This window comes from Eriocheir sinensis, chromosome 29 (genome assembly GCF_024679095.1).
Source record: "Eriocheir sinensis breed Jianghai 21 chromosome 29, ASM2467909v1, whole genome shotgun sequence".
NCBI lineage: Eukaryota > Metazoa > Arthropoda > Malacostraca > Decapoda > Varunidae > Eriocheir > Eriocheir sinensis.
This window is the reverse complement of record NC_066537.1, coordinates 16,317,945-16,331,444: the sequence shown is the minus strand read 5'-3', so window position 1 is coordinate 16,331,444 and position 13,500 is coordinate 16,317,945. Positions and strand designations below refer to the sequence as shown.

The window sequence follows — 13,500 nt, the reverse complement described above, 5'->3', positions numbered from 1 at the left end:
AGGAAATTTTAAGCTTGCGATTCCGGCTCTACCCTCTTCCCTCTTCTCCTCTTTTGCCAATCAAAACCAGCAACACCACACTCAACCACATCACACGTGTCGTAAAGGAGTTGGAGTCGGAGATATTTTAACCGACTGCGATTCCGACTCCGACCGGCTCCGACCGACTCCGACTCCGACTCCGACCGACTCCGACTCCGACTCTGACTCCGACTCCTCCAATCGACTCCGACCGACCGACTCCGACCGACTCTGACTCAAACCGACTCCGACCGACTGCGACATCGACTCCGACCCCACACTCCTGATTCGCAAGCCACCTTCACATAACCACAGATTTTTTTATTAATAGTGAAAGCCAACGCACAAAAGACAAACATTAATGAAACCCTCGTCTTGTCATGGGAAAGTTGACCCTGAAATCAGTTAATTCCAGCAGCCTTTTTTTTCCCCTCGCCTTTCCTCACCCACTCACTCGCTCACCTCAACCTTGGCATTTAAACTCCACAGGTAGATCTCAGGTATACAGGCGATGATGTTCTATTTGTCTCCCTTGTTTTCCTTATTATTAACATCCTTTTGCTCTTCTTCTTTCTCTGCTTTAATATACACTGATGGTGGTGGTGGTGGTAATGAATACTCTCTCTCTCTCTCTCTCTCTCTCTCTTCTCAGCTTCCATTCATGCGTAAAAGAAGGAAAAATGTGTATATTTCTTATCTCTTTCACTCTCGATACCTTTTTCTCGTTCAACCATTGGCCAAGAAGACTGTTATGCATCACTCTCAGCTTCTATTGAAACGTATAGAAGAGAGAAAAATGTATACAATTCTTTATCTTTTTCGCTCTCAATACCTTTCCTTGTTGAGCCATTGGGCAAGACTATTATGGCAAGCTTGAGCCTCATTTTAGCTTCCCTCTCTCTTTCCCTCTCTCTTTCTCTCACTCTCTCAGCTTCCATTAAAAGTGTGAAAGAAAAATATGTATACCTCATTATCTGACTCTCAATAACTCTCCTTGTTAAACCATTGGGCAAGACTTATGGAAGGGTTGAGACTCTTTTTGTTACATCTCTCTTTCTTGGTTACCCTTCATTGAAACGTATGAGAGAAAAATATATATACTTCTTTATCTCTCTCACTCTCAATACCTTTCCTTGTTGAGCCATTGGGCAAGACGGTTATGGCAAGTTTGAGCCCCTTCTAGCATCCATCTCTTTTCTCAGTTTCCATAAATCCTATAAAAGAGGGAAATATATATAGTTCCTCCTCTCCTTCACTCCTCAATATCTTTCCTTGTCGCGCCATTGGGCAAGACTGTTATGGGAAGTCTGAGCCTCTTTCTAGTATCCCTTTCTCTGTATATCTCTCTCACCTTCCATTAACAAGTATGAGAGGAAAATATATATAGCTCCTCATCTCTTTCACTCCTCAATACTTTCCTTGTTGAGCCATTGGGCAAGACTGTTATGGGTCTTATGGGAAGTCTGAGCCTCTTTCTAGCATCCCTTTCTCTATATATCTCTCATTTTCCATTAAAACGTATGAGAGAAAAATATATATAGTTCTTCCTCTCTTTCACTCCCAATACCTTTCCTTGTTGAACCATTGGGCAAGACTGTTATGGCAAGCCCGAGCCTCCTCCAGCGTCCCTCCGCCCACACCCGCGTGAATGGGAAATGCACATGTTGACCCACTAACCAAAACACCATTACCGCCCGTTTAAGGCGCCATTATGGGGCCATTATAGCGTGCTTACCTTCACGCGGCCAGGTGACTCCGTGTGTGTGTGTGTGTGTGTGTGTGTGTGTGTGTGTGTGTGTGTGTGTGTGTGTGTGTGTAGGTATTTTAATGGGCATTTTATTGTGGGGAAGGTGCTACATAGTGCTTCTAGTAGTAGTAGTAGTAGTAGTAGTAGTAGCAGTAGTAGTAGTAGCAGGTGAAGTCAATGAAGCGAGACAACAGAAGAAAAAAAATAGCACTAGATTAACAAGCAATAGATAACGTTGAAAATGTAACTACTTATTAGAGAGAGAGAGAGAGAGAGAGAGAGAGAGAGAGAGAGAGAGAGAAACTAACACAAAAAAATAAACGCAAAAAATGTAAAAGACACCAAAGCAGGGATGGAGTGAATACAAGAATTGTGTTTGAATACGAACACTTCAAACTCCAACGAATACGAATTCGAATTCAGTGAAATGGCTTCAATTCGAGTACAAATAGGAATACTTCTTGAGAGTATTCATGAATACATTCATGAATACTTTTCATTGAAAAATACTCTCTCCACGTAACTGGGTACAGCACTGTTCAAGAGTTATGCAACAGTAAAATGAGCTCACCTGTGACTGGTGCCGGTATTCAATACAGGGTTATCACATTTACCTTCCAGGCGGCTGTTATTTCTGATAATGAATTTTGATGTGTTCGTCAGATTATTCGCAGAATACGAATACTTTTCCCTTTTATTCGAATACGAATCAGAATACTTTGATTACTATCAATCTATGATTATTCGACTTCGAATACGAATACACCCAAATATGGTATTCGAATGTATTCGAATACAAATACCGCATACGAATACTCCGTCTCTGCACAAAAGACACACGGAAAGAAAAAAAAACAGCAACAAAAAACAAACAACAAACAGCAGCAGCATCCCTTTACACAGGTGACCCGATTACCTGTGCGCGCATCATTAGCAAGAGCAAGGTGCGCCGGAGACAACCAAACAACCTTGCCGAATCCAGACCTCTTGCAACACGGGGGGGGAGCCAGAAGTGAAGTGTGTACTGAGGGAAAGGAAGGGGAAGGGGAAAAGGGGGATATGGGTGGTGGAGGGAGAGTTTAGGAGGGGAGTGTGGGGTTGTACCTACCTAGACAGTGGGAGGAGGTCGCTTGGTGGTAGTGGTGGTGGTGGCGGTGGTGATGGTGGTGGTGGGGTGATGGTGGTGGAGGTGGAGGAGGAGAAAGAGGAAGAAATCAAAGAAGATAAAGAAGAGGAAGATCAACAAAAAAAGAATAGGAAAGAAAAAGAAAGAAAAGAAGAAGAATAGAAAAGAAAAAAATGACAGGAAATAAAAGAAAATGAAAGAAATGAAGAAGAAAGAATAGAAAAGACAAAGAAAGAAGAAAGAAAAATATTAGAAAAGAAAATGAAAATGAAAGAAAGAAAAAATGAATAGAAAAGTAAAAAAAGAAAGAAAAGAGGCAGTATAAGAAGAAGCTGAAGAAGAAGAAGAAGAAAAAAAAAAGAGGATGAAGAAGAAGAAAAAGAAGAAAAAGAAGAAGAAGAAGAAAAAGAGGATGATGAAGAAAAATAAAAAGAAGAAGAAGAAAAAAAGAAGAAAAAAAAGAAGTAGAAGAAGAAGAAGAAAGAAAGAAAACGAAGAAAAAAGAGAAGTGAAAAAAAAGAAGATGAGGAAGTAGAAGGGGAAGAAAAAGAATAAGAAAGAAAAAAATAGAAAAGACAAAGAAAAGGAAAAAAATAACAAGACGGAGAAGAAAAAAAATAAATCAGGAAAAGGAAAGGGAAGAAAAGAACAACAGCAACATCATCGACAACATAAACAACAACAACAAAAGCAAAAACAATAACAAAAAAAAATAGAGGGAAAGGAAATGAAAAAAATGGAAGAACAAGAACAAGAAGAAAAAAAATGGTTGTGGTAATGAAAGTGGAAAGGCATCAGAGGGTGGAGGAGGAGGAGGAGGAGGAGGAGGAGGAGGAGGAGGAGGAGGCCGGTGCGTTTGGTTGTGTTGGTAATGAATAGTGTGTTTTTCTCCTCCTTTCTCTCCTCCTCCTCCTCCTCCTCCTCCTCCTCCTCCTCCCCATACTCCTTCGTTCTTCTTCTCTTTCATTGTTCTTGTTTTTTGTTATAGTTGACGGTGTTTGCATTCCTTTATTTTTGTTTGCTTGTTTTTTTCTTTTTCCTTTTATGTATGTTTGTTTATTTATGTCTTTATGTAATCTGTATTTTCGTTTTTTTTTTTATTCTATCTCTACTTTTCTCTATTTTCTTCTTTTCTTCCTCTTCTTCTTCGTTTTCTTTTTCTTCTTCTTCTTCCTTTTCTTTTCTATTATTTTTTCTTTCTTCTCCTTTTTTTCATTTACATTTTCATTTCTTTTTCTTCTTTCTTTCTCTCCTTTGTCTTTTCTATTCCTTTTTTCTTCTTCTTTTCGTCTTCTTTTCTTTCTTTTTCTTTTATTTCCTATTATTTTTTCGTTTCTTCTTCTCTTTCCTATTCTTTTATTTTCTATAGTTTTTGCCTTTTCTTCCTCTTTTCTTTTCTCTTTCTTTTTCTTTATGGTCGTTTTTCTTCAAACTCCATTTTCTTTTCTCTCTGACTTATCATCTTTGTTTTTATTTACGTTGATATATTTTCTCTCCTCAAACTTTCTCTTTTTTGCAATCAGCTCATCTTCATCCTCTTCTTCTTCTTCTTTTTCTTCTTGGTGTTCATGGTCAGATATTATCTCTTCTTCTCTTCCCTGCTTTCTTTATACTTCCTCTATTTTTTGTGTGTATTTTTAAATCCTTGCCTTCTTTTTTTTCCTTTTTTTTTGTTCTGTTTTTCGTAACCTCGCTTTCTCTTCATCAGCATCATCAACAACCAAAAGCAACAACAACAACAACAACAACAACAACAACAACAACATCAACAACAACAACAACAACAACAACATCAACAACAAAAAGCAACAACAACAACATCAACAACAACAACAACAACAACAACAACAACAACAACATCAACAACAACAACAACAACAACATCATCAACAACAACAACAACAACAACAACAACAACAACAACAACAACAACAACAACAACAACAACAACCTCATTATCATCAACAAGAGCAACAACATGATTTTTTTTTCTCTCCTTTCTGTTCATGGTCAAAGATTTCCTCTTCTTCTCTTCCCTTCTATCTTTTACTTCCTCTTTTCTTTTCTTTTTCTTTTTTGTATTTCTACCTTGCCTTATTTTTTTTCCTTTTTCATCCATGTTATTTTTTTTGTTGTTGTTTTTTTGTTTCGTAACCTCGCATCTTCTTCTCTTTATCATCTTCATCAGCAACAACAACAACAAAAACAACAACAACAACAATAACAATGACAACAGTGACAACAACAACAACAACAACAACAACGACAACAATGACACCAACAACAGCAACTCTACTGAAAAGGAATAGAAAAATACAGAACACTTTTTTTGTCACATTTTCTTTTATTTCGTGTATAAAAAATAATAATAGTGTCGCCGAAGAACCGACTCCACAAACCACAAACGTTCCACAAACGTTCGAAAATTCCTAGGCGGGAGAGTAAACGGAACACTCAAATTACAGGGAAAGAGAATGAGATGATAAAAATATATATGTGAAAATCGCATTGACTCGCATTCTAAATTATATATACGAGTATACAAAGGAATCAAATCTGAAATATGCACAGGAATCAAGTCCCCCGAAATAGATAAACGAATCAAAATTTTCCAAAATATGCAAAGGAATTAAGTCTCAAAAAACACATAAAAGAATCAATCTCCATAGACGTATAAAGGAATCAAAGTCTCCCCAAATATATAAAGGAATTAAGTCTCCCAAAATATATAAAGGAATTAAATCTCCAAAGACATATAAAGGAATCAAAGTCTCCCAAAACATACCAAAGAATCAAGTCTCCCAAAATGTGCAAAGGAATTAAAATATCCTTCAGTACACAAGGGAATCGAATCTCCCAAACTATACAAGGGAATCCAATCTCGCAAGACATGTAAAGGAATCAAAGTCTCCTAAAATATGCAGAGGAATCAAGTCTCCTTAAACACACAAAGGAATTAAATCTCCCAGAATAACTTAAGCTCTTATAGTACAGTGGTTTGCAAAAGTGACTCAGTCGTACACAAACAGTCGTATAAAAGATATCAATATATAGCTTATCAAAATATTGCACAGCGTTCATTGAGTGAGGGGAAGGAAAGGAGGGAAGGGAAAGAGAGAGGGGGCAGCCTTTGAAGGTCTAAGGGGTTCTACAGGGAGGCGGGGTAAGGAAGGAGTTATTGAGGCAGGGGTAAGGGAGGGAGGTTCATAAGGTAGTGAGGGGAGAAGGGAAGCGTTCTTATAAATAGGGAAAGAGAGTAATGAGGGCAATGGTGGAGTGCTGATAGGAGGTGGGTGTTAGGGGGGGGCTCTTAAGTTAGGGGGGGAACTGGGAAAGACCCTTAAGTTAGAGATGGGAGAAGGGGAAAGAGTGAGGGACATAACGAACGGTTCTTACAAGGGGGAGAGGGGGAGGGAGTGAAGTACTGAGGGAGTCTTATGAGAGGGAACAGTGGGAGACCCTTGTAAAAGAGACGGAAGGGAGAATGGTCTTAAACGAGGGGGAACTGATGTATCCACGGTGACTCCTTACTGAGGGAAGCCGTAGGTCCGTTGAGGGGTGGAGTAAGTAGGCTGAGGGGGGGCGTAGACAGGCTGGGGAGGGGCGTAAGTTGGGCGAGGGGGGGCGTAGGTAGGCTGGGGAGGGGCGTAGGTCTGCTGGGGAGGGGCATAGGTAGGCTGGGGAGGGGCGTAGGTAGGCCTGGGGGGTTTCGGGGTGGTGTAGGTAGGTCTAGGGGGTGAGTAGGTAGGCTGGGGAGGGGCGTAGGTAGGCCTGGGGGGTTTGGGGGTGGTGTAAGTAGGCCTAGGGGGGGCGTAGGTAGGTTGGGGAGGGGCGTAGGTAGGCTTGGGGGGACTGTAGGACTCTGGTTTGCGTGCCTCACCCTCGTAGCTGACCTCCGCCACGAAGCCCGAGTCGCCGTCCACGTAGTAGGTCACCCTCTGCAGGCGGCCGTCGGGGAGCAGCACGTAGTAAGAGCCGTCAGTCCGGTCACCGTCGCGGGACTCCTGGTGGCCGAAGTCGTTGCCGGAGTACTCGTCCTTCACGGCGTAGTTGAACTCATACTTGGCCTCAGTCGATTCGTAGGACTCCTCGCTGAAGTCCTGTGGGAGGGAGAGGAACGTAGTGACACAAGGATAGAAGAAACGTCAAAGCTACTATCATCAGTATCCTTTTCCTTCACGGCGTATTTGAACTCATATTTGGCCCCAGTCAATTCGTAGGACTCATCGCTGAAGTCCTGTGGGAGGGAGAGGAACGTAGTAACACAAGGATAGAAGAAACGTCAAAGCTATTATCATCAGTATCCTTTCACTTCATGGCGTATTTGAACTCATATTTGGCCTCAGTCGATTCGTAGGATTCCCCGCTGAAGTCCTGTAGGAGGGAGAGCAACAGGGCACTCAAGGACATAAGGAGACTACCTCTGTGAATGCCCAAAACTCCAACGAAAGCCTTGTCTGTGCTTTGAGCGCCGAAATCTTTAAAAATAGGCCCTCAGTGTTATCTCTCCGCCCGGCTGTCTGTCCGCCCTGCCTCCCTCAACGTCTGTCAGGGCTGCCACTCTGTTACTTTGGCTGTTGTCGGTCTGTGGCTGTCATTTCTACGATTAAAATATAGGAAATCACTCGGTCTATGCGTGGGAACTCTTTAGGAAGTGATGAGTCAGTGAGGAATGAGGTGGAGGAGGAGGAGGAGAAGTGGGTGGAGGAGGAGGAGGAGGGCTAATTATTACTTTTCTGTGTCCGGTTTTACGATCTGCAACTTTTACTTTTTTCGGAATGCTTTGATTGGTTGTCCTGCTGCTTCATCTGCTTGGGATCTCCTAGTAGTTGTAATAGTTGTAGTAGTAGTAGTAGTAGTAGTAGTAGTAGTAGTAGCAGTAGTAGCATAAGAACGTTGATCATTAGTGGCAAAATAAAAATCAACACACGAAAAAAAAATCGCCACAAAAAAAATTCTCACCTACAGACACAATATATACAATGATAATATAAATAGAAAAAATAATAAAAGAAAGAAAAAGAAAAGAAAAACTGGCAAAGATCATAATTAACGACTTAACAGGTGAACCAGGTGCGAGAGAGAGAGAGAGAGAGAGTGTGTGTGTGTGTGTGTGTGTGTTGCTTACCTGAGGAGCTGAGTAAGAGTAGGCTGGCTGAGGTCTTTTGTCAGCCCCAACCAACACCACCAATCCAAGGAGGAAACACACCTGTCGGGAGAGAGGGAAAGTGTGATGAGAGAGAGAGAGAGAGAGAGAGAGAGAGAGAGAGAGAGAGAGAGAGAGAGAGAGAGAGAGAGAGAGAGAGAGAGAGAGAGAGAGAGAGAGAGAGAGAGAGAGAGAGAGAGAGAGGAAATTCATCATACCGTAAATGTCAAAAATTAAAAGAAAAAAGAGAAATGTATGCTAATCTAGGAACTCGTTTAATTAAAATTTCTCTCCCGTCCTACACTTCTTTCTCTTATTTTTTTCAACCTTTAAGTCTTTGGAAAAAATATATATTACTTCCACTTCTCGCTTGTCTCACTATCATTCATTCACTATCATTCACTATCATTCATTCTCTATCATTCACCATCATTCACCATCATTCACTATCATTCGTTCACTATCATTCATTCACTATCATTCACTATCATTCATTCTCTATCATTCACCATCATTCACTATCATTCGTTCACTATCATTCACTATCATTCATTCACTATCATTCACTATCGCTATCATTCACTATCATTCACTATCATTCGTTCACTATCATTCACTATCACTATCATTCACTATCATTCACTATCATTCATTCACTATCATTCACCATCACTATCACTATCGTTCACTATAATTCACTATCACTATCGTTCACTATCAGTCATTCACTATCATTCACTATCAGTCATTCACTATCATTCATTCACTATCATTCTTTCACTATCATTCTTTCACTATCATTCATTCACTGTCATTCACTATCAGTCATTTACTATCATTGTTTCACTATCATTCATTCACTGTCATTCACTATCAGTCATTCACTATCAGTCATTTTAGTCTTTGGAAAAAATATATTACGTTTCTTTCTCTCTTGTCCCACTATCATTCAGTCAGTGTGTCTTAAAATCCGGTAACTCGTTTTCTTTATTTTTTTTTCTTATTCTTTACTTTCCCTTTTCTCCACCGTTAGTTTCATAAGCTTTTATTTTTTAATCTACGTTTATTTTTTTCATTTTTATTTTTTCTTTATTTCCTGTTTGTTCTATCTTTAGTCTTGTATACTTTCTTTCTTTCTTTTTTGTTATTATTTTCTTTACTTCTTTTTTAGCCACCCTTAGTCTCGCACATTTGTTCTTTTTTTATCTATTTTTATTTTCTTTATTTACTTCTCTTTTATCTATCTTCAGTCTCATACGTTTTTTTCTTCCATTTTTTTATATTTTTTTCTTTACCTCTCTCTTGTACTCCATTTTTAATTTTGTATATTTTCTTTCTTTCATATTTTTTTCTTTTTTTCTTTACTTTCCATGTTTTTCTTTTCCTGTCTTATACTCGTACGCTTTTTTCCTTCCTTTCATTTATTTTTTTTCTTTGCCTTCCTATTTTTTTTCTTCCACTTCCACTTCTTCCACGGATGAGACTGAAGATAGATAATAAAGAGAAGTAGATTAAGAAAATAAAAACACACAAAAGGAAAAAGAAATGAACGAGACAAAGGATGGATAAAAAAAGGTAAAGAAAATAATAAAAAAAAAGAACGCGAAAGAGTATCCAAGACTAAAGACAGAACAAATAGGAAACAAAGAAGAAAATAAAAATGAAAAAAATAAACGTACAGAGTAAAAAAAAGAAATGAAAAAGAACTCTTATTGTATCACCATTTCCTAGTCTTTCTTTTCTTTTTTTTTTACCTCCTGCTATAGAGGCGAATCGTGAAGGCGTCCCGCTGTGAATGGAATCGAATCCTTTATGACCACATGACTAGAGGATCGAACTCCACTCCTGTCGTCTATCATCAGTGCCGGGTATTAGGAACATAGATTTTTTTTTTTTTTTTTTTTCAAGGAGAGATGTGTAACTGAGACTTAGTTTTTGTTTTCCTTTATTTCTTTGTTTCGTTCTCTCTTACATAAATTTTCTGTACTATTTTTTGCATTTTTTTTTGTTTTTTGTTTTTTGTTTTTTTGTTTTTTTGTTGTTGTTTACCTCTTTATTTGTTTTCGTTTTCCATCATCAATTTTTTTAGGGTCTCCCATTTTCTATTACTCTTGTTTTTCTTTTTTTCTTTATCTTGTTTTCCTTTTTTCTTTCTTTCGTTTTCTATCATCTATTTTCTGTAGTTTCTCCCATTTTCTATTACTCTTGTTTCCTTTTTTTCTTCATTCTTGCATCGATTTTCTTTAGTGTCTTGGATTCTTTTCTCTACATCTTTGGTTTTCCTTTTTTTCTTTGTATAGTTCTCTCGTGCTCTCATCTCTGCATTAATTTCAATAGTCTCAAACTTTATATACATCTTCCCTTTTGGACATATATTATTTTATGGCCTTTTTCTATTTACTTATTATTTATTTCCCTTATTTTGTCATTCCTCTTCAATCTCTACATTCCACTTGATTTTTTCTCTTCTATGTTGCTTTGGTATTTTTTTCTATTTCTCTAACTTCCTCTTTATGTAATCTGTATTTTCGCTTTCTGACTCCATCTCCTTCTTTCTCTATTTCCTTTTTATTTCGTTTTGTTTGGTCGTTCTTTTTTAAACTCTATTTTCTTATTGACATCTTTTTTTTTATATACGTTAATGTTTTTTTCTCCTTTAACTTCCTCTATGCAGTCTGTTCACCTGCATCCTTTTCCCTTTTTTATTTTACTTTTTTTTACTGTTTATGGTCTTCTTTTTCTCTTCCCTTCTATTTTTTCTTCTCTCTCTCTCTCTCTCTCTCTCTCTCTCTCTCTCTCTCTCTCTCTCTCTCTCTCTCTCTCTCTCTCTCTCTCTCTCTCTCTCTCTCTCTCTCTCTCTCTCTCTCTCGTGTTCTCCCTAGCATTTCTTCCTTCCTCCTTTCCTTCTTTCCTTCCTTCTCTCTGTCTCCCCAGCATCTCTCTCCCTCCTTCCCTCCCTCCAATCTACATTCTCCTCATGCAGTCAAGAAACTCACACAGCAAAAGCCATTCTTCCTCCTTCTTGTCTCTCCTTCCCTCCTTCTCTCCTATAAGTTATTGTTATAAGTTATGTACAGTGCACTCTCATCCCTGCTCCCCTCCCCTCTTCCCCCCGCGGTCTACTCCCCTCTTCCCCCCGCGGTCTACTCCCCTCTCCTCAACCCTCCCATTTATACACCGTACCCTTTTCTCATCTCTGTTTTCCCTTTTCTCACCTTCCCCCTTTCTGCCATGATAATTTTAAATTCACAAAGAAAGTTACAATGGGAAACAAAGTATCGCACGAGAAAGCGAACGTAGTGGTAAGCCTGCAGGAAGGCGTCTGCAGGCTGGACACCCTGAAGGTGTCTTACAGGGGCGGGGGCTGCCTCAGGAGGCGGCGTGAGATCGCCTCCTTTACTTTCCCCCGCACCGCATGGAACTGCACTGAGGGGGCAGAGGTCTGTCAGGCCGAGGGCGGCCTTAGCGTGCCCTTGGCCACGCTCAAGAAGAAAGACGGCAGCAGGACCGTCTTGCTGCACTGGACCTCCGACAAGAAGACAAAAAGGAGCACCATGACTCTGGGCATGTTTATTGACAACCTGGACTTCTTGTGTTTCTCTATCTACTGCGACGGCGGGGACTCCGGGGGCGCCTACACCAGGGTACGGTACCACGTGCGCCGCTGCAGGGAGGCGTCGTGTCCCGCAGTGTGCTCCCTGCCTCCACCACTCCGGCCCCTGTCCCCACCACGCCGACCACTGCCTCCACCACCCCGACCCCTGTCTCCACCACGCCGACCACTGCCTCCACCACCCCGACCCCTGTCTCCACCACACCGACCACTGTGTCAACCACACGAATTCCTGCGTCGTCCACCGCCACTCCTGCCATCACCACCCCGACCCCTGTCTCCACCACGCCGACCACTGTGTCAACCACACCATTTCCTGCGTCCTCCACCGCTACTCCTGCCTCCACCACCCGATCCCTTCCTCCACCACGCCGACCCCTGCCTCCACCACCCCGATTCCTGCCTCCACCTCCCGGCCCCTGTCTCCACCACCCAGACAGGTAGTACTAGTGCCATCACCCCTGCTCCAAGTGATAAGGCCGATGGCGTGATGACCCCGGCCTCTAACCATGAGGCACTTGCTGTGACGGAACCCAGCGAGGCGGCCAGGGAACCCACTAAGAAGACTCTCCGCCGGCGGATAAGGCGCAGCAGGGCGGCCAAGAAACCCACTAAGAAGACTCTCCGCCGGCGGACAAGGCGCAGCAGGGCGGCCAAGAGGCCCACACGGCACGCCCAGTGCAAGGACGCGCCTTACACCTGGACTGACGTGTTCCTTGACGGCACGGCGATCTGTGCCGCCGTCGTGTCCGTCGTTCTGGTGTACTACAGGTGTTGATGAAGTGCCACGCCTCCCCAGAGACGCAGTGCCACAACGCCTGCATGGAGGCCCTGCTGGGCACATCTATCTCTTTCTCTGTCTTAATACTCTGCCGTACTACTCTTGTCTTTCTCCTGTTCCCTGTCGCAAATCTCTCTCTCTCTCTCTCTCTCTCTCACACACACACACACACACGCACGCACGCACGCACACACACACACACACACATTATCAATTTCTCATAATCCATCACTTTTTCTCTCGCTCCCCGGCTTACCTTCACAAATCCCTCAGTCTTACACACTCCTGGAGATCTTCAGGGCAAAGAGGGCGTGGCAGTCTGTCACTTGTCAAAAGCAATGGTCAATTCACCAGTGAGGTGGTTCAGTGGTGCCTGGAGCTGCACTCTCTCTCTCTCTCTCTCTATCCATTCCTCTGATTCAAAACATTGTTCCCTCTCTAATCTCTTTCCGCTATTCTCTCTCTTCCTCTCTTCCATCCAACCCTTATCTCACTGCCTTTTCTTTTCCATTCTTCCCCGTCTCTTCTTTCTTCTTCTCTCTCTATCCCTCCCTTTCTCTATCTTTCATTATTTCAAAACACCTTCCCCTTTGATCTCTTTCCTGTCTGGTCTCTTCCTATCAACTATCAGCATATTCTATTAACTTGCTGTCTTTCCTTCTCCCTCTCCCTGTCTTTTCTTAACCCTCTCTATATCTTTCTTTCTCAGACTTTCTTAATTCAAAACATCCCCCAACTCACTGCCTTTCCCTCCCTCCTTCCCTCTCCCTCTCCCTCTCCCTGGCTCACCTTCGCTGTCATCTCGGTGCGGTTGGTCAGCCAGGTGGACTGTGCCAGGTGCCTTCCCTCCCAGCCCCTTATATACCTGCTTTCCCGTGACGTCACAGCCCGGGCCATCGTTTTTTTTTTTTTTTGTAGTAGCCTATGGGAGCGACACGTAAAAAGTAGGTTAGCAGACCACGCCCATGAAGGTACGCCATCCCATGCCTTTCCTTCCGTCCTTCCTTCCTTCCTTCCTTTTTTTCTTTCTTTTTTCCTTCCTCTATTCATTCATTTCATTTACTCA

The 13,500-nt window shown here is 41.7% G+C and overlaps 1 protein-coding gene across 1 annotated transcript; it reads right to left on the bottom strand.

The window, feature by feature from the left end:
• Positions 1 to 5,230: 5,230 nt before the first annotated feature.
• LOC127005165 (DNA-directed RNA polymerase II subunit RPB1-like) lies at positions 5,231 to 13,260 on the bottom strand. Its single transcript, XM_050873808.1, has 3 exons — positions 13,224 to 13,260; positions 8,023 to 8,103; positions 5,231 to 6,994 (listed from the first exon to the last, which is right to left on the bottom strand). Exons 1-3 carry the CDS (start codon positions 13,233 to 13,235, stop codon positions 6,422 to 6,424), a joined length of 666 nt encoding a protein of 221 aa, XP_050729765.1. The 5' UTR covers positions 13,236 to 13,260; the 3' UTR covers positions 5,231 to 6,421.
• Between the last annotated feature and the right edge of the window lie 240 nt (positions 13,261 to 13,500).